The sequence below is a fragment of the Gopherus flavomarginatus genome, chromosome 1 (assembly GCF_025201925.1).
Source record: "Gopherus flavomarginatus isolate rGopFla2 chromosome 1, rGopFla2.mat.asm, whole genome shotgun sequence".
In the NCBI taxonomy this organism is placed as follows: Eukaryota; Metazoa; Chordata; order Testudines; family Testudinidae; genus Gopherus; species Gopherus flavomarginatus.
In genome coordinates, this window is record NC_066617.1 from 363,253,407 (window position 1) to 363,273,659 (window position 20,253).

The 20,253-nt window shown below is 47.3% G+C and overlaps 1 protein-coding gene across 1 annotated transcript in view; it reads left to right on the forward strand.

Annotated features, from left to right (window-relative positions):
• The window catches only part of CHRDL2 (chordin like 2), a 70,869-nt gene that overhangs the window by 37,731 nt on the left and 12,885 nt on the right, over positions 1 to 20,253 (forward strand). Inside the window, exons 5-9 of the mRNA XM_050937777.1 lie at positions 7,113 to 7,206; positions 9,412 to 9,467; positions 11,465 to 11,636; positions 13,003 to 13,197; positions 16,512 to 16,694. Coding sequence (XP_050793734.1) covers positions 7,113 to 7,206; positions 9,412 to 9,467; positions 11,465 to 11,636; positions 13,003 to 13,197; positions 16,512 to 16,694 — 700 coding nt within the window. The remainder of the gene's footprint in view (positions 1 to 7,112; positions 7,207 to 9,411; positions 9,468 to 11,464; positions 11,637 to 13,002; positions 13,198 to 16,511; positions 16,695 to 20,253) is intronic.

The following is a 20,253-nucleotide window of genomic DNA, read 5'->3' on the forward strand; positions in this document are numbered from 1 at the left end:
GACTGAGCTGAGTTGCTCCCTTTAATATCTAGATTCCAGCTGGGACATGCCCAGCAGAGAAGAGGGGGCATGGCCTTGCTGGCACACGGAGTGTGGTTAATCCCCACTGAACCAGTGTGGGTCTGGTATACCCCGTCACAACCCAGGATATTTAAAGGAGCCTAAAGCTCCAGGATGAAGACCAGGGTTGACAACTTCACTTTGGCTCAATAGAATGTAAAGCTCATCTATTCAGGAGACAGAACTTTCTCAGGCGGCGGTCCGGGACTGTGAGATTGACTCCCCCAGGATCTGAATGATCCCAAATGTCACCACCTTCTGCTCCCAGTACAAGATGAACTTCTTCCACTTGTCTTCTCTGACATGAACACAGAGCAGCATGGACATTGCAAAAAATGCCTCCATAACACCCCCAAACAAAGCACTGCACTGCATACACAATTCTCCCAAAGGGGAGAGGTTCAGAGAGAGAGAACGAGTCACATGAGATACGTTGGTCACATCATTTAATGCACAACTGGAAGGCGCTCTGACGCTACAGAGATCAGGGAGGGATATGAATCTAGCTAGAACAGAATAGAAATAGAATAGTAACCAAGAGCAGAATCGAAGACCGTATTAGGACCAGATTTTAGCTTAGTACTTTCCTTCCACAAGCAGTCACCATTTGATTTCAATGGGACTACTCGTGAAGTAAGGTGCCACTCAGCGTAAGGATGGCACATCTTGGATGGCAGGACTTTTCACCTGGGAAGATGAAGGGCCCTCCAAAATCTTCTGACTACACCCTGACTAAATAATAGCTTCTTAAAAGATCCAAAAGATCCACCCTGCTACCAGTGCAAGATTGCTCCTTACTGTCCATTTTCTAGTGCCTCGTCCAGCTAATTGTAAACATCCAAAGTTAAGACCAGCAGAGGGGATGGCTTAGAATCACCCATTGGAGTTCACCACAGAGATCTTGCTGGGGTAGAAGCATTACTGTGTAGATGGAAGAACTTGGCCGTACACCAACGCCTTTGCAACACGGCTCCTGTGTGCTTAGAAATCCACTGAAGCCGTTACATTACCACGCTAAAGTGCAGATTTCAGTAAGAAGCAAGTTACTGAAGCCCAGAGCACTGCATACGTTAGTAAGTTACATTGCTACCTGGGGCTTGATTTACAGCCGTGAGCTTGGGACCATTTGTGGCAGAAAACCCTGCAAGAGGCTGTATCTTTTCCTTTCAAGGCAGATTCTATAGTGAACTACTGTTATTCTCCTCAACTGGTGACCCCACTGCTGTGGGTGTTATGAACCTCTGTCATTATGAGGCATTGGCTGTGAACAGACTCCTGTCATCACAGATAGTCTTAGCTACTTTGTGTGAAGAGCAAATCATTGATAGTGGATCATCTTGTCTTTCAGTTTGCAAACATTGCCAATGGGCATTCGGTGAATATTTTTCTTCCCAGAAAGCCTGAAAGCCCAGGAGCAGACTCAGACAGGGACTTGGCTCCACTCTGGTAGCCTTCTGCCACAGTGTTTTACCCTGTCTTTGCAACATAGTGTTAATGGCCTGTTGAAAAGCGTGTCCCAACTCCTGTTTGCTTTTTGAACTCTTTACTAGACTGGCGAGCGCACAGTTTGTCCATTGTAAGGCCCAAAGATGAATGTCTAAGGGTGATGATGCCAGTAAGCTGAGTGTCTGGGGATAGATTGAGAGGCTTCTTCTTGTCTTTCCCATTTCTCCAGAAGCAGAACATAAAACTGCAGAGCAATGACCACTCTAAACTTGGAAGGCGTATGGTAACATTCCGAGCATCAATAACCTCTCTCTGCATGTCCCAAAGCCATAAAAAGGAGAGTTCTGTACAGAGATTGCTTTCATTCCATTTATTATATAAAGATATTAAAGGAGGCCAGATGGCTTATGGGGTTTTAATAGGGTGTGGAGCCTTTCAACTCCAGATCAAGTTTAGCATGAGAGCATCCAGAAGTCGTTACTACCTGAAGGTTCTTGGGAAGAACGTGGAATGAGTTCTTGGTCGCAGACCAATTCTTAATGGATGGGTCTCCTCATCACATTGGACAGTAGCTCCCTTGTTGGAAGTCTCTGTGGAGAAGCCAAGGACTGAGTAAGCCACGGACAGTGAGAATGGTAAACTAGTGCTAGTGTCGCTGCTCTACAGATAAATAGAAGGGGCTTAATCTTCAGGACTGTCCATTTCACATTGACCGACTGCAGTGAAGTCACGCAAAAATTCATTTGAAAGAATATGAGGGCTTGATTTGTTGTCGTCTTGCACCACGTGTAGTCATTTACCCTTGCACCAACAGGGCCAGGTCCTTGGTCCTCACTAAGGTGCCTGACACTTAAACTGACTTACTCAGTATGAATAAGGATGGCCAAACCTGGCACATAGAGACAGACAAATAGATACGAGACATACAAATTGTATAACTGATGGGGCTGGTTCTTCTCATGTTTACACCAATTTTATACCAGCATAACTCCTGATTGATGCCCTTGCTGATGAGAGGAGAACCAGACCCAAAGGTTGTGTATGTATTTGTATGTGTGAAATATATACAAATGGAGAGGGATGCTTCCATCAACAATTATATATCACTGCAGCGTTTGGTTTTACTGTCTCATCTGCTTTATGTGACACCGCTGATCAAGAGCTCCCAGGTTTGCTGGACGCATTGGATTGCTTTTCTCTGGTTCTCTGTTTATTCAGCGGGATAATGTCTTGGACGCTAAGGGGAAAATAAAATGATCACAATGAAGCCAGGCACCAGTAGGATAGTGATTGGTCGTGTCTAATATTGCCAGTTGCTGAAACAGCTGCACGAACAGCTGGTCTAACTAACCTCTTTGAAAACTGCACCAAGTGCATGGCCTTTGGCATAAATTCTTTTATTTATGGCATGTGCCTCTCTTCCACTTGGCGCATACATAGGCAGCTCTAAGCAGTGACCTGACATTCGCAAGGGTAAATAAGGAAACAGTCATCCATGACCTAAAAACAAGCAAGGGCCAAATTCCAGCAGCACTGAAGTCAGTGGAGATAGTCTGGATTTACACCCCTGACCCAAAAGCAGCATTTGGCTCAAGGCTATCTGTCAAGTGGAGTCCCAGGATATTTGAGAAATGAGGTGGGGGAAGTAATATCTTCTATTAGACCAACTTCTGTTGGGGAGAGACAGGGCCGACAAGGGTGGGGGAAGCCAGTACAAATTACCGGGGCCTGGTGGTCCAGAAGGGGGCTCAGGGCCCAGCTTCGTCAGCCCTGTTTAGCCTGTCCGCCCTTGCTGGGAGGCCTGAAAATTTTTTTTCATCGGGGCCCGAATCCACTCTCGGCGGCCTTGGGGAGAGAGACAAGCTTTTGAGCTACACAGAGCTCTTTTTCAGGTCTGGGAAAGGTATCCAGAGTGTCCCAGCTAAATACAAGGTGGAACAAATTGTTCAGCATAGTAGTTACCATGTATTCTAAGGGACCATTAAGATAGCGTGGCCTGTTAACTTTGCTGAGATCTTAAAACAAAAAGAGGGGTGTAGTGCTTACAGATTGTTGTAATAAGCCATAAATCCAGTGTCTCTGTTACATTCATAACTCTGCTAGACACAAAAAATCATGGACTGGACACTGGATTTATGGCTAATTACAACATTCTGTACCCACTAGCCCACTCTAGACACTGAGGCCATGTCTACACTAGCAAGCTTACAGTGGCACAGCTGTACCAATAAATCTGCATTGCTGCAGGATCGCTCATGTAGCCATATTATGCGGATGGGAGAGAACTTGCCCATTGACATAAAACCACTTCCATGAGCAGCGGTAGCTATGTTGGTGGGAGAGTGTCTCCTGCTGACAAAGCGCTGTGCACACGAGTGCTTATGCCGGTGAAATGATGTCACTCTGGGGTATATATTTTCACAGCCCTGAGCTACAGAAGTTTTACTGACATAAGTGCCGGTGTAGACATGGCCTAAAAATCATGGACTGAACAGAGACACTGGATTTATGGCTAATTACCACAATCTAACCCTAACTGGCTTTTTCACATCCCCGAGCGAGGTAGTTATCCCGATTTATGTCTGTAGTGTAGACAAAACCTGTGGCTCGAAAGCTTGTCTTTCCCACCAACAGAAGTTGGTCCAATAAAAGATATTGCCTCGCTCACCTTATCTTTGTTGAGCCCTGGTCTACACTACAGAGTTAGATCGATGTAAGGCAGTTTACGTAGACCTAACTCTGTAAGTGGCTCCAGCTGTCAGCCCTGGGCGGTGAGCCTGTGGCTGTCAATGCCCCACACTGACATCTGGGGCATGCACTCCTGGTGAGGTCGTGCATTGCCAACAGAAAGAGCTAGTGTGGACACGCAAAACCAATTTAATTACTGCAGGGGCCGTATATCAACATAACAAAAGTCAACTTAGTTTTGTAGTGTAGACATGCCCTCAGGGTGGGTGAGTGGTTCAGTTCAGATCCATTGATTCACAAGACTTTCTTCCTTCTTATCCCCATTCACCTACACACCACACCCTTGTCTTTTCTCAGTTGGCAGTTGAAGAAGCTGTCAAAGGATCTAGAGATGTTCACAGTTAGTTCAACTATCCTCAGCTGGGATGCTATAGGTACAATGAAAAATATCCCTGACCCAAAGCAAGAGGGAGAGGTCCCTGATATCTAAGAGGCCTGGATGGTGTAAAAGCCTCATACCATCTCTCTCTGATTTCTAACTTGCATGCTGCATAATGAACCAAATTCAGACCTGGGGCAAATGGATGAAACTCCATTATCTGCAGTGGAATTGTGCTTGCTTACACCAAGGCTGAAGTTAGCCCGTTATTCAGATTTATCCATAGAGCACTGATCTTTTCCAGGCCACCTCCTACCAATAATAAACACTGGTGAGTTTAAACCACAAAATCCATCTCTGGGTCCAGATTACAGATTGCTGGAAGCGCTTGGTTCTGGGGGTTTGGATTGACCCAAAATAGAGATAGAACAGAGCTGTGAAATTTGGATCCAGATCTGGGCTCAGATTCCAAACTCCATTTCCCATCTAGCTTCCCCACAAATCTGGGGGTGAATGGATATGGAATGAGAACGTGGCTGGCTATGAGAATCATGCTAATTAAACCTGGCTATAATCAATTCCCTTCTGTAGCAATGCGAGACTCACTGGCGCAGCACCTCCTCTGGTCATCTGGGAATTAGCTCCTTTCCAGCATACAGAGCAGCCTCTGCAGGCCAGTGGCTCGCTTGCCGCTGGCCCCGTATCCCTCCCGGACCCCAGTGCCTCTTTACCTTGGAGTTCTGCCCCCAGCAATACCCCCTTGCTCTGGGTTTCCCCTCCCAGGGGAACCCCCAACCCTCTAAACCCACCTCACCACAGTGGGTACTGCCAGTCACCATCTAGCCCCCACTCACTGGGGCAGACTGCAGTCTGTAATGGCCACTCATCATTGGACCAGCTGCCTCTGCCTAACCCCGGGCTACACCTCTGCAGCCCCAGTACTTCTGTGGGCCTTCACCAAGGCCTGCAGCCTGGGGGTTTACCAGGCTGGCACTCCCCAGCTTCCTTTGTCCTTCCCCAGCTTCAGGTACCTTCCTCTCAGGCAACTAGAGTGAGACTCCTCTACCTTCTGGCCCCCAGCCCTCTTATCAGGGCCCGCTGGGCCCTTTTTGAGCTGGCCACAGCTGTAGCTTCTTCCCCAATCAGCCTAGCTTGGCTGCTTTTAACCCCTGCTCTCCATCATGCAGTTTTCGTAGCACAGTTCTCAAGCCCAAGATCTGACCACACTCATCAGAAATATGCTAGGACCCTGCTAGTGAAATCTTTTTATGCAGTCGCACGGTGGCAATTGGTGTTTATGTGATGGCAGTGCTAGCGGTGAAAAGAAAAAAAAATAGATTATTAGAGTTGGAAGGGACCTCAGGAGATCATCTAGTTCAACCCCCTGCTCAAAGCAGGATCAATCCCCAACTAAATCCCCAAATTGCTCCCTTGAGGATTGAGCTCACAACGCTGGATTTAGCAGGCCAATGCTCAAACCACTGAGCTATCCCTCCCCCTTTAGGCACTGTTCACACACTGTAGAAGATCAACACTGTCCCTGCCCCACAGAGTTTACCATCTCAGTGTGGGCAAGGCCTTACCGTGCACACTCATTTGAGCCTGTGCTATACAATGCAATGCCACACTGCTTGAGTCTGGTCCTGTCTAGTGGCTGGGGACTGGTCATGATTTCTTTCCCTAGTGAACAAAGACGGCAGAGCTTGATCCGTAGGTGGTGTCGATCAGTAAAGCTCCATTGACGTCAATGGTGTGCTATCAGTTTACTCCAGCTGAGGATTTGGCCCAAGGACTATGCACTTAGAGACAAAGCCGGGGAAGGCTGCTCCAGTATGACAGTGATACCTAGCTCTTCTAGAACACTTTTAACCACTAGATCTGAAAATGCTTTACAAAGGAGGTCAGTATCGTTAGCCCCATTGTACAGATGGGGAAACTGAGGCACAGAGTGGGACGCAACTTGCCCAAGGTCACCCAGCAGGCTAGTGGCAGAGCTGGGAACAGAATGCTGGCCTTCTGAGTCCCAGTCCACTGGGCTACATAGATTGAAGCTGGAATGAAGTAACTGCAAATTATACAACAGCCCCCGTTATTGCTATAGTAAATTGAGGGCCCTATCAGTCCATCCATTTTTAAGAACTTCCCACTGAAATCAAATAGCGAAATCTGCTTAAAAATCAATGGCACAATTTGGCCCCTGCATATTAAACACTAAGGGTATGTCTACACTACCTGCCCGATTGGCTGGTAGTGATCGATTTATTGGGGATTGATTTATTGCGTCTAGTGTAGACGTGATAAAATCGATTCCCGATCGCTCTGCCATTGACTCCGGAACTCCACCGCGGCAAGGGGGAGCGGCAGCGGTTGACTCATCGCCATCCTCACGGCCAGGTAAATCAACCTGAGATACGCCAACTTCAGTTACGCTATTCGCATAGCTGAAGTTGTGTATCTTAGGTCGAAGCTAAGGATCACTGTACTTATCAGGACACTGTTAATGCCAATAATGTATTAGGTTGTTTTTTGTGCTTCCTAGGAAGGCCAGATTTACTGCAGCTTGGTGACCTGCCCTGATCTGTTGTGCTCCTCTCCTCTCACTGTGCCAGACTCCTGCTGCCAAGTTTGCCAAGGTAACATGGGAACCAGTCCCTGCTGCTAAGTGAGGTCTGCTGTCAGGTTAGTGGATGGGAATCACAGCCCTGGCCGTTAGCCAGGAGGGGGAATGTCGCACTTATTAAATATGACTTTGAAAATCCATGCTGTAAATTGCACAAATCTCTGCCTCCGTGTCACCAGCAATGGTAAGAAAGTCTGATGCATACAAAGCCTCTTGGGCCAAATTCTTCTCTTTTCCAGCAGTTCCCCTCCGCTGTGTACTTGTGTGGAGTGTAAGTAGGGTCAGTGTCACGGTCTGAGTCGTACTCTTTGTTTTACTGGCCCTGTTATATTATGTTAGTGATGTGACAGCCTCACGGAAGTTCATTTGTCAGGCTCGGGAGAGGCTGCTTTGATGGTGGAAGTATGACTGGCTATCATGATTATTGTCATTGTTCTGATAAACTGGTGAAAATGCCACAGTGGCATAATCATTCTCAAGGGATAAAAACACTCTGCAGTAATTAAGAACCAAAATGGCATTTTATGCTTGATTCTCCTCTCACTCGATTCTCCCTGGGGTAGCTCTAGTGACTTTAAGGTCATTCATCTAGATTTACACCAGGGTGAGTGGGAAGACAATCACGCCCTGTATTTATATGTAAAATTCAGAGCAGGGAATCAGACCAGCAGTTTCACATCACGCTGTTACCTTCTACTAAAATTATAAACAGTTAGAGGCCCAAATTTTGCTCTGTTGCACCAGTGTAAATCTGGAGTAACTCCACAGAAGTCAATGGAGTTGCTTCATATTTAGAGCCAGGGCTGCCTGGGGTGGAGAGTGGGGGGGCAAATGGGGCAATTTGCCCTGGGCCCTGCAGGAGCCCCCACGAGAATATAATATTCTATAGTTTTGCAACTTTTTTTTATGGAAGGGGCCCCTGAAATTGCTTTGCCCCAGGCCCCCTGAATCCTTTGGGTGGCCCTATTTAGAGCAGTCTTAACTGAGAGCTGAAACTGGCAGACGTGTTGCCAGCAGCCACCAGAATTGGTATGAGACAAGCAGGCTTTTAGATAGAGAGTGCCACTATCCCCTTTTCATATGTAATTATCGGGGCTACTCTGTACCTCAAACTCTTAAGGTGCCAGTAGCGTGCCCAGTGTACTGTGTCTTGGGAGCAAGCACTGTAGGTGCTTCAGCTGGGCTGTGTAGGCACTAGCCCTGAGTGTCTCCGTAACCACAGACACACGGTTAAGGGAAAGATTTCTGATAGATAGGGCTGGCAGGGAGAAGATTGTAAATACCCTAGGTACAGAGGTTTAGTTACTGCTCAAAGTGAGCAATAATGGCTCCTGTTGGGTCCCTGGGGCAGTCCAGTTGAGTGAGGGTCAGGGCTTTTCAGGCCTAGTGCCCAGGGACCCCTCTCCCATCCAGTCTCTTTTCAAGCAAATAAGCATTGTGGGTTTCCAGGCCAGGCTCTGTTAGTGTCTTTCACTGGGGCCCCTTTGCACTGGCTCCCTGCCCATCTGCTGCTGCTTCCCCATAAGTCCCACCCAGACCCGTACCCAGTGTGATGACCAGCAGTCACAGCCTGTTCCATATGTGGCTCTGTCCACAGTTCCTGGGGTCTCTTTCCAGCTCCCTGCTGCCATGCAGCTCCCGCCCCCACAGAGCCTGGCCACTTCCTGCTTCAGGACGTTTCCCGTCCCTGGCCAAGGGAGAGGCAAGTGCAATGGGGATGGGGCTAATGGGAACATAGTCCCTTCTTAGCCAGGAGGAAGGGGATGTATAGTGGGGAGGGAGCTGAAGTCCCCTGCTTTGCAGATCCATCACATGTGCTTTACTGCACTCCAGGGAGGTTTAGACTAAGGTAACTGTATTTGCAGAATCAAAAACCTCTGGGACACTTTAGGGGCAACATTTTCTAGGGTGGTGGAATGCTCGCCATAGCAATACGTTTGGAACTGACTTTTGTAGCTATAAAGAAAAACAACAACAAAAGTTCGGACTGATGAAATGAAAGAACCGGGACATTTCAGGAGTGCCTGGGATGTGGTGACACAAGGACTGTCCCCATAAAACCAGGATACTCACATTGTATCTGTGCCCTGCAGCCTCCTTTAGTGATTAGAGCACGGTTCTCTTTTTGGGAGCCTCCTACACCAGAAGCCAGGTGCTTGTTGAGAGTAATTCACATCTTAACCTTCTGCATTTCCTGTTGTAACTTTGTATTTTACAGACGGTTCCTATGAGAAGTCAATGGAAGAGGAGCCCCTGCAGTTAAACAGAGGTGTTGTACGTGATGTTTACATTTTAACAGTCCAAATGTCCCTTCTAAAATAAACCACATCACCAGTTCATGGAAATCCATGTTTCTACAACACCTGTCCTTTAAGTTGTTCTTCTACCAAAACCCAAACCAAACGCCCAGCAATAACAACAATAAAATTCATCCCAGGCAGGGACTTTATCCCAAAAAGGGAGACGTGTCAGAAACTCCGTGAAATCGGCTAGAGACTCCATTATGCTATTTATTTTACATGGAAGTTGCTCGGATACCATGGAGATGGGCAGCAGGATACAACCCTGGAACAAACAGTGGCCTTCACTCTTCAGAAATATCTGGAAGCCCTTTCTGAATGCAAAGGAGCATAGAGATGATGGCCTAGTTTTAGCTTTGCTCACTGCTCCAGACCAATGGCCCATCTAGTTCAGCATCCTGTCTTCTGAACGTGGCCAGTGCCCAATGCTTTAGAGGGAATGAACAGAGCAGGGCAATTATCGAGTGATCCATCCTCTGTTGTCCACTCCCAACTTTTGGCTGTCAAAGGTTTAGGGACACCCCGAGCATGGGGTTGTGTCCCTGACCATCTTGGCTAATAACTATAGATGGACCCATCCTCCAGGAACTTATCAAATTCTTTTTTTAACCCAGTTATACTTTCAATGTAACCTGGGAGCAGAGAGGTGTCAGTAGTGGCACACTTGGTTACTGGTAGGACTGGGAATAGAAGCCAGGGGTCTTAACTCCCAGTTCAGTGCCTTAACCACTTTACTGCTGATGTAAAAAGAAAAAGCGCCGCCGGCCACTGGCATATTCCCCATTGCCCTGAGCAGGTTTAAATGATATGGTGGTTTAAATACTGGAGGCAGTCGGAGCCTTGTCTACATTAGTGCCTCCCATTGGTGCTGCCCCCTATTGGAGTGACTCCAGGGTTAGCTGCAGAAAACAGCCAGGGGCAAACACAGTCTAGTGACTGTGCAGTGATAGCAATTGCTTTTGCTCAGAATATCGGTTTCTCCCCTTTCCCTCGTACAAATGTAGCCCATTCCTCCCAGAGCATGGCAGCCAAAGCCTGAGCTGGATGGGAGCATGTTTTCCTACTGCCTCGCTGGCTAGTCTTTGTATCCACACTACTAGGGAGGAAAAAGTGAGCTCCTGGCTCCTTTAGGTTGATTCATGACGATTTCAGGTTGGATGACCAGTTCCAGGTTTGCGAGATTAGGTCACTTACAGCTTCTTGTCCTTACTCTTTCCAAAGCCCCGTGGCCAAAATGCCAGCACCACACCTCTCTAATCTATAAAACTCCAGAAATAGCCACAAGGAGATCCTTTGTGCTATGTGTCTTGTCTCATTTTTCTCTGGAATCCCAAAGCCAGGAGCAAGGTATTCCCATGCAGTGCAGGATTACCAGTCTTGAGAAAACACTGACTTTTCTGCTGGCCTGCAGCCTATATTGACCTCGGGGCTGGGTGCGTCCCGGGATAAACACAGAATATGACCCATTGACTAGGTTCAGAAGCCAAGAGTAGCTTTGCTAATGTCAAACATGGTATTTGACTTGACGCATGTCGTGTGGGAGTGGGATTGAGTGGCAGGAATTGAGGAAGGGTAGCAAATTTCAACACAACCATTATTGTGAGTGTTACGGTAGCACTTAGAGGCCCCACCAAAGATCGGGGCCTCATTGTCGTGGGTGCTGCACAAACAGAGTAAGAGAGAGTCCTTGCGCTAGAGAGCCTGCAATCAAAACAGACACGACAGAAGGATAAACAGAGGCACAGAGAAGCGAAATGATTTGCCCAAGACCACCCAGTGGCAGAGCCTGAAATAGCACCCAGGTCCCCTCATCTCTATGCACTAGACCATGCTGCCTCTTTAGATCTCAGCATTTCCCCCTCGCAGCAAATGAATGCGTGACTTTGAGCTAACATTTCCCATAAAGCGCCGCAGACAGAGCAGCCAAACTGCCTGGTACTCAGTAGTATCCTTGTTTCCGGCCTTTCACAGAGACACTCTCAAGACCAGTGCTTGGGGGATCTGGTGAGCAAGAGATTGCTTGGCGGGACTGCTTCCACCGTGATCAGTTCCTCGCTGGAGTTCATTCCCAGGGGCTTCAAGCCAAAAGGAGGCGGAGCTGGCACTACCGTAAAATTCATCTTGAAAGAAAAGCACAAGAAAGGTGACAGGCTGTTCATTCCTGGGGGCGAGGTTTCGGTATGTTCCCTGGGAAGCGGGCATGTGGTGGGAGGGATCGCTCAGTGGTTTTAGCATTGACCTGCTAAACCCAGGGTTGTGAGTTCAGTCCTTGAGGGGGCCATTTAGGGATCTAGGGGCAAAAATCTGTCTGGAGATTGGTCCTGCTTTAAGCAAGGGGTTGGACTAGATACCTCCTGAGGCTTCTTCCAACTCTGATATTCTATGATTCTCTGCTGGCTTCTGGAGCGCAGCAGAATCCAGTTAATTGCAGCCATATAAACAGCAGACTGGGGGGTGTACATCTGCATGTGACAAGTCAGATTAAATGCCATGCCTGGGGTGGTGAGCCCATCACATCTCTCTCAGGGGTCAGCTCATTACTGGTGGGCAGCTTCTGAATCCCAGAATCATCCTCCATTCAGGGAACTACCTCTTCCCAGGCAAAAAGAGAGTTTGTGAGGAGGGTTAGCGTCTGTGGCCTCCTGGGACAGGGATCCTTGCAGCGGGGAGGAGGAGCCAGTATGGAACACAAAGTCCCTCCACTGGCTCCCTGGAAAACCTGCAGAAACATTTACACAGCCTGGGCTGGGACCGTAGTAACTTTTCTGTGGAGCTGCCCCTCGTGTTAGTGGCAGCAGTGGGCTAGTTTCTGTCAGCACAGCCCTGCCTGGCATCCTTCTCCAGGAGAATCTCTGGGGAAACTAGAAAGTGGGGGGAGGGAGTGAGACAACCCCATGCAGCCTCCTGGAACTGTGTAGGAAAACTTGGGTAACTTGGTGATGCCTTCCTCCTCCAGCTCCTTCCTGGGGATTTGCCTCTAGGAGGGGACATGCTGGCCCTTGGAGGGGAGACCGCCAAGAAAAAGTCAGAGACCACAGCAACTTGTGTTACAATTCAGTAGGTGGCGCTCTTCCCTCGGAGTAGTGCCAAACAGATGCATGTTATCAAGGATCCCAGCATTCTTTTTTCAGATACAGTCCTGACAACTCATGCTCATTAAAGATCTCAATGCAATTTATGCAGGAGTAGGGCTATTAGCCCTACTGGCCTGGCCAAGTTCCAGCTCTTGTAGCTACATTCAGCTGCTTAAATACCCCTTATAGTTTCATTTCCCTGTAATTTTCATACTCACCTTCTGTCCTGAAGTATTCTGTAGTATTGCTGCTGCCGTGTTGTGCCCCAGAGGGGGTTGCACTGCAGTGGTGGGTGTTGCAATCCCTTTGACATAGTTTGCCTGTTAGTTTGGTAGTTTTGCAAAGTGCTTTGAGATCCATCAGGATGAAAGGCACCGTACAGAGGTACAACATGATTATTATTCTGTATTGCTACCCTTCTCTCTTTCTCTTCAGCTTGCATTTACAATGGGAAGACCTACTCCCATGGAGAAGTGTGGCATCCCGTCTTCCGACTGTATGGAATCCTACCATGCATCCTGTGTACCTGCACGGATGGGATCCAGGACTGCCAGAAGGTTACATGTCCCAAGGAATATCCTTGTGAATATCCTGAGAAAGTAGAAGGGAAATGTTGTAAAACATGTCCAGGTACGTGGGAGAACAGCTAGACTATTGTCCCCAGCATTCTCTGCTCTCTCCTGGTGTTTTGCCTTCATTGATTGCTGGCTTCTCTTTCCTTTGGCTAGTCTTAATGCCCCGATCCTACGTATGCACTTGCTGAACTTCAAACGAGTAATCATGTGACTTCAGTGGACTAAGTACCTGTATGTGTTAACACATGGACTTTTGTGTCTCCTGATTGGATTCTGGTCTTTTTGTGAAAGCTTTTTGGCTTGAATCATAGGGATTAGAGATGGAAAAGACCTGTGAGGCCACCTGATCCGCCCCCCCTTCCAGTGAAGGACTGTTCCTAAGTTATGTCTCTCCATACTTCATTTAGCTTTAGAAGTTTAGGCAATGGAACTTCTCCAGCTTCTTTAGGAACCTACTTGGAACCAAGCGGTAGGAATTGTTGAGTGAAGCTGTATGGTGTGTGTTCTACAGGAAGTCAGGTTAGATGATCACAGTGGTCCCTTCTGACCTTGAAATCTTTCAATCTCACCGCTAGGAGCTTTTTCCCAATGTGCATTTTACCGCAACTTAAACACTTTGCTGCAGCCTAAATGATTCCTCCTAAGCCCTTCCATTACTCGTAGGCTGTTATCACATCCCTCCCACTTCGTCACTGGTTAGCCATGTCACATGATTTTGGTATTGACTTTGGTGAGGAGAGGTTGGGAGCTAGGGTTTGTGGGTTCTAGTCCCAGCTCTGCCACTGATTCATTGTGTTGTCTGGGGGCAAGTCACATTCTGTGCCATAGGCGCTCCCATTTGTAAAACCTCACTGTGCTGCAAAGAAGTGGTTGGGAGGCTTGCTTATTTGTTGGGCAAAAGTTCTGAAAGGTGCAACAGGGGTGCAGTTTGCTATCACTAGAATCAGTGCAGTTCAGATGGTGGTGCTATGCCTCCTCTATTGGGCTGTCTTGGTCAAACATGCACTGACTTTAATGGGGGGTGTGCCTGCTTTAGGACTATGGAGGCCAGTGTTGGCAATGATGGAGGAGGGCAGGCTGGGTACACCCTTGTTAGCATCATGCTAAATCCAGACAGCTAGCTGAAGGCTTATGTTATGGTCATTGCAAAACACCCCTCTGCTTTTCTCTCTCTCTCAGGATTCTGATGTTATTTATATCAGTGGAAATCAGGAGGAACTCCAGTGCAGTGGAGGGACATACACCAGTGCAGGACTGGCATGGGAGCAGAATCAGACCCCATAGTCTCACTCCTAAAATAAACTCCCTGTGTTTATTTATAACCAGACTTTCTCTGGAGTAGTGTGAAAAGCTTACCAGCCAAAAGGGCGAGAGAACAAGGCAAAATTCAGCGGTGGGAGGGAGCTCCTCCGAGTTCCAGGAACCTCAACCAAATGCAACAAACTGGCTTCCAAATCTGAAAGCAAATTCTTAATTACCGCAGAAGCCAAAAATTGACTACGCACGTTCGCTTGGTAGTGTTAAAAATTGCTCAAGGTTGTAAATATCCCTCCAGTGATCACCCTCCCAACTGACATGGCAGGCCAGATTCAGAGGTGATGTGTAAGGGAGTGTGGGTGACACCTCAATACGTGGGCATGAGTGAATATAAAGTGGGCTGATTCTGATCACACTTATACCTGGAGCCCGATCCTGGAGCTACACTGTTACACACCAGCCAAAGATCTAGCCCCTATTTTACTTTGGGGCCATCCCATTGGTTTAATTGAAACTATTCCTGATTGGCTGGGAAAAGTGAGATCAAAAGCAGGCCCCGTGAGTATGAACTGGTGTAAATGACATGTCAATGGGCCAGAAGAGAGGGGTGCAGCCGGAAGAGCCCCTACCAGGCAGGTGTTGGGAGGTGCCAGTTCAGAGTAGCTGTGCCCAGGCTGGATTGTCCTCTCAGATACAACTAATTAAATCAGGAGTCACCCCATGAAGTCAATGGCGTTACCTGTGTAAAGCCAGTTTAAGAAGCCCAGGGGAGTAGCCCACAGCTACTTTAATATACATCTTCTGACACCTTCCTCTCATTCACTGCTCAGGACAGGAAGATTTGCCTTGTTCTCCTGGAGCCCATGCCCCAAAAGCATGAGTTACCCCATTAACAACACTGTCAAGAGCATTTGTCTTCTAGAGTCTCAACACCCCTCTCCCTTCCCCTGCAGGGAGGTCCAGCAGATGACCTGCAGAGGGGACTGATCAATCCCACATGCTCCGCCAGTGTGTTACATACACTTCCAAATTACTAGTGTAGCTGGACATAGCTTCGCTGACTTCAGTGGAGCTGTGCAGATCTACAGCAGCTGAGGATCTGACCCAAAATTGGTAAATCATCCCCCACATTGAAGAGTGTCCAGATCCAGGGATTTGGTTTGAGCCCTGCTTTATCCCCACTGAAGTCAATGAGGGTGGGTCTACGCAGCGTTTTAGAGCAAGCCTCCCAGCTCGGGTCAACAAACTTGGGCTAGTGGGCTTGTGCTGGCGGTGTAGACAAGCTGTGTAGACAGGGCTTGGAAGTTGCAGCTCGGGCTCTGAAGTCCCACCCCCCTTCCCTAGATATATCCTTAGAGGCCCTCCTGGGTAGGGAGAGCAAATCATGTTGCGATCCACTGACAGGATCTGAGATGAGAATTTTGCCCGGTTTTGTTCTGGGAAGGTTTTCAGTTTGCTGCTATCTGATCCCTGTCACTTTCTGTGTACAACACAGAGGCTGTGAGTTGGAAAAATAATGTTTTTTAACAATCTACGTGGCAAATAACAGAGAACTTAAAAAAAATCTACCTTCTCCATTGCTAATGCTAGGGTACGTCACTATCTCAGCATTCAATAGCAATATGGTTATGGGGTCTCCATCTACTTACAGAGAACTAAATGGTCTCCTTTTAAAACTCATCATAATATCCGGTGCTCCTTATTTTCAGACAGTGCCTTCAGACTCAATTATACTACAGTCAGAGGTGTGATTGGAGCTCGGGTAGGCATACCCATGCTGGCTTCGCTCTAGCTAGCATGGCTAAAATTAGCAGTGAAGACACAGGCACGGATCCTGGCATGGACTAGGAATGTGAGGACAAGCTCAGGGTTCTGGGTGGGCTTGAAGCGTCCACACTGAAGCCTGTGGTGTTGCGTCTTCACTGCTATCGGTATGCATGCTAGCTAGATCAAAGCCAGTTCATGTATGTCTACCTGAGCTGTAATCACACCTCTGATTGCGGTGTGGACTTGCTCTGAGTTGTAAATAAAAGGCCTGGTCTCCAGTCTTTGTGCCGCTCTTATTGACTACGTAGCTGTGAAACAATTAATGCTAACTTTGTTTGTGCCTAGATGCCAAAGTCAAGCCCACTGATGAAATAAATACCCCCCGATGTGCCAAGGATCTGAACAGGGTATTGGTCTACATGTTTGTGCCACCCGGCTCTGAGAGCCCAAAGGAAGACCTGAGGAAAATTGCAATTGAGAAAGACTCTTCTGAAGAGGTGGAAATTTACAGCTGGAAACTGGTAAAAGGTGAATCTGATGAATGAAACCAGCAAAGGATTTTTAAGGGTTATTTGAAGGGTCATTGGCCATACCTGTTTAGTCTCCTCTCCAGCTTTGGCAGGATAATCATGTTTTTGGCTTCTTTCTGCAGTGCTCCTACCTAGGTAACCTCTGTCTGCTGATTTGGAAACATCTCCATGGTTAGCATTGGTTGGAGGTAGATGTGTCTGGTAACCCCATTGTAAGACAGACCTGATGCACAGAAGTTGAGTAAACCAGTCTGGATAAAATCTGACCCTCCTTCAACCATTGCCTTTGAATTCACACCAAACCCAAGGTGAACTCTTTCTGACATTCAAAACAGTTCCATTCATTCCTTTTCATTTTTGCCTGAGCCGTGTCCTCTCCATCTTCCACCCCAAAGTGAAAGAGCAAACATTGCAATACTGCAATAAAGCTCTTCTCATGACTTGCAGACTGACTCAACAGGAAACAGCAAACACTGGAAATCAACATCACACAACATGTCAAATTCTCCAGACTCAATGGATTTGGATCTGAACTTTTGAATACTGATCTGACCCAAAACTCTCAGTTTTTGAGGTTGAAGTATAGCTAATAAGCAATAAAATGAGAGGAGACCTCAAATGAAACACTATACATATAGTAAGGTACCATGCAGTTTCCTCAGCTGGTGTAAGTCAGCGTCACTCCACTGACTTCAAATGATCTACACCAATTTACAATAGAAGGGGACTGGAAGTCCTTTCCAGTCCTACATCCTCAAAAACAACAAGGAGTCCAGTGGCACCTTAAAGATTAACACACTAACATCCTGTGTTCCTATTTACACCAGCTGAGGATCTGGCCCGCTGGACCTGTTAGCCACTATCTACTGCCCATTGTAATTCAGATTCTTGATTTAGTAGATGATTGCTCTGTGGATCACCCATAATAAACAGGAGCAGGCTAGAAGGCTCTGGGTGCTTGAAAATGGAGGGTATTGTTATACCAGAAGATCTCCATTTCAGTTGTTCCGTATAGTTCACTAAGCTCATATTCTATCCATACCCATAAATGCCTTCTTTCTTTCATTGGCCAGGTTCTTCTTCCTCAGGTGACCTCTATAATATATAATATAATATGAAGGCTGTACTGATCTAGGTTTTAATAAGGACACCCATCACCATGGTATCTGAGCTCCTCCACTGGAGTACCCATCCCTCCTAGGTTTGTCTCTGTCTCCAGCCATGGATGCTGAGATTGACAGGCACTGAAGGATTGTCACAGTCTGAGACATTGACTCAGGATATCGGGCCAAGTTCATGAGCAGACACTGGCTGCTCATCATTGGTTGGCAGGCGTCTTTACCAAAACAGTGCATGGTGTGGTCTTCCCACCTACCAAGGCCAAATGCTTAATGCCTCCAGGGAGCTTGCAGCTTTGCCAGCCAAGACAGGGAAAGCCCTCATCCAAGAGTGCAGCTCTGCTCTTTTGCTTGGCAGCATAGAGTGTTACTGCTGGGAGAGTGTGTGAGCTCAGGCACGTATGGATTCCACCACTACGCTGTATTTCACTTGAGTAACAGAAGAAGATTTGTGGGTGCAGGGAGGCTGGGAGCAGACCACTGGAGTTCATCCACCTCGCTATTGTGTGTGACCTATCATATTTCTCACCCCTAAGCAGTATTATTTATTCCTGCGTTGGTACAGTCTGTGTCTACACATCATCTCAATTATAATAGTATAGGGCCTGATTCTGGGCCTGTGGAAATCAGTGCAAACTTTGCCATTGATTTCAAAGGGTGCAAGAGGACACTCTTCATGTGTTTCATTTGAGGATCTCAAAGCACTTTGTAACTATAGAATCAGAGAAATGTCCGGCTGGAAGATAAATCCAGAGCTCATCTAGTTCAGCCCCCCGTGCTGAAGCCGGATTAAATACACCTAGACCTAACATCATGTTAATTTAGTAAGCATGGCAACACCCTTGTGAAGCAGGGGAGTGCTGTTTTTTCCTAAGGCATTATAAAGCACTGGCATTGATTTTTACATGCGGTTTCTATGCTTAGAGCTGAGGGCAGAGAGCAGAAAGAAGTGGGCTTTGAAGAGACTGTTGCAGGAGCTGGGGGGTGGAACTTGCATGGTAAAAACGATCTGTCTTTCCCTTAGCCCCCTGCTGCCATTGTTGTCCCTCCCTAGTGGGACTCCTGGGGAGCAGATAGATGAGCTGAGCCCCGTAGTCACATCACAGAGTGGAGCGCACATACTGTTTTTTTCTGTCCCTGTCCCTTTTTATTCCGGCTGTTGATAAGACTGTTTTAGGGAGCATTTTAGCAGATTTTATCTCTCTCTCTCCCCTCCCCACCCCCTGGAATTACTGGGTGAGGTTCTTTGGCCTTTATGCAGGCCAGATTAGCTGATCAAAATGGTACGTTTTGGCTTTAAAATCTATGATTCTGTGAAAAGTAGCAATTCTCCCTGTCTCAGAGACACAGACACATGTACCTTGTTGGCCAGGCCTGTGTCAGGAGACATTCTGTCTCTCACACACACACACGTATGCTGCTGTCGGGACTGTGCAGCACTCTCTATAGACACACGCTCGGAGGCTGTGTCAGTTCACACACAGACGCGCACACTGTTTTCTCACATGGCTAGGACTGTTGTTGTCCTCAGGACAGCAGAGGGCCCTTTGCCCATTAGGAAAGGTGAATGAAGGAGAAAAGCAAGGATCCCTTCAGGAAGCTGTGCTCCTTAAGAGGACAGACGTCTGTCTCTCTCCACCTATTTGCTAACCCTGCTGGATCCTCTTAGCCTCTCACATAGAAGACTTCTTCTCTGTGAAGCCCCCATGGATCCTATTGAAATGGATGCTCCAGTGTGATCCATAATCTACTCTGACCTTTTATAGCTAAGAAAGTTCAATGTTTTCTAGTTATCTAACTAAGGTACTTACATGGCCCCCATCACCAAAGAAGCAGAGCATCTTCAAACTCCCGACGTATTTCTCCTCACACCACCCCTGTGAGGTAGGGCAGGGCTGTTATCTCCATACTACAGATGGGGAACTGAGGCCCAGAGTGACTAGGTGATTTGCCCAGTGTCATATGAGATGTTTGTGTCAGAAGAGGAATCAAACACGGGTGTCCCACAGCCCACGCGAGCACCCTAGTCACTGGGCCATATGTCATCAAGTCATTAACTAAGCCTCTAAGCACTCAGGTGAGGGAGGTATTATACCCATTTTATACAGAGAGCGCACTGAGGCTGCCCAAAGGCACAGATCAGCTCAGAACCAGAGCCAGAGCCAGAAATGGAGCCCAAGAGTCAGGACTAAGGCTGGGTGATGTTTTTTTTTGGCTAATAGTAAACTCACCAGAAAATGCATTTCTCTGGGCGCTGAAACTATTTGTGAATTTAGGTCAAATTCGGCAAGTAGCTTCGACTGAAAAAAAGGGAAAACAAGAATTTTGGAAATGTCCGAAACGTTGATCTGAAACGACATTTTTAAAAATGTTTTGTTAGACCTGAAGGAAATGTCTTCAGGTTTTTTATTTCATTGAGAAGAACTGAAAAAAACAACT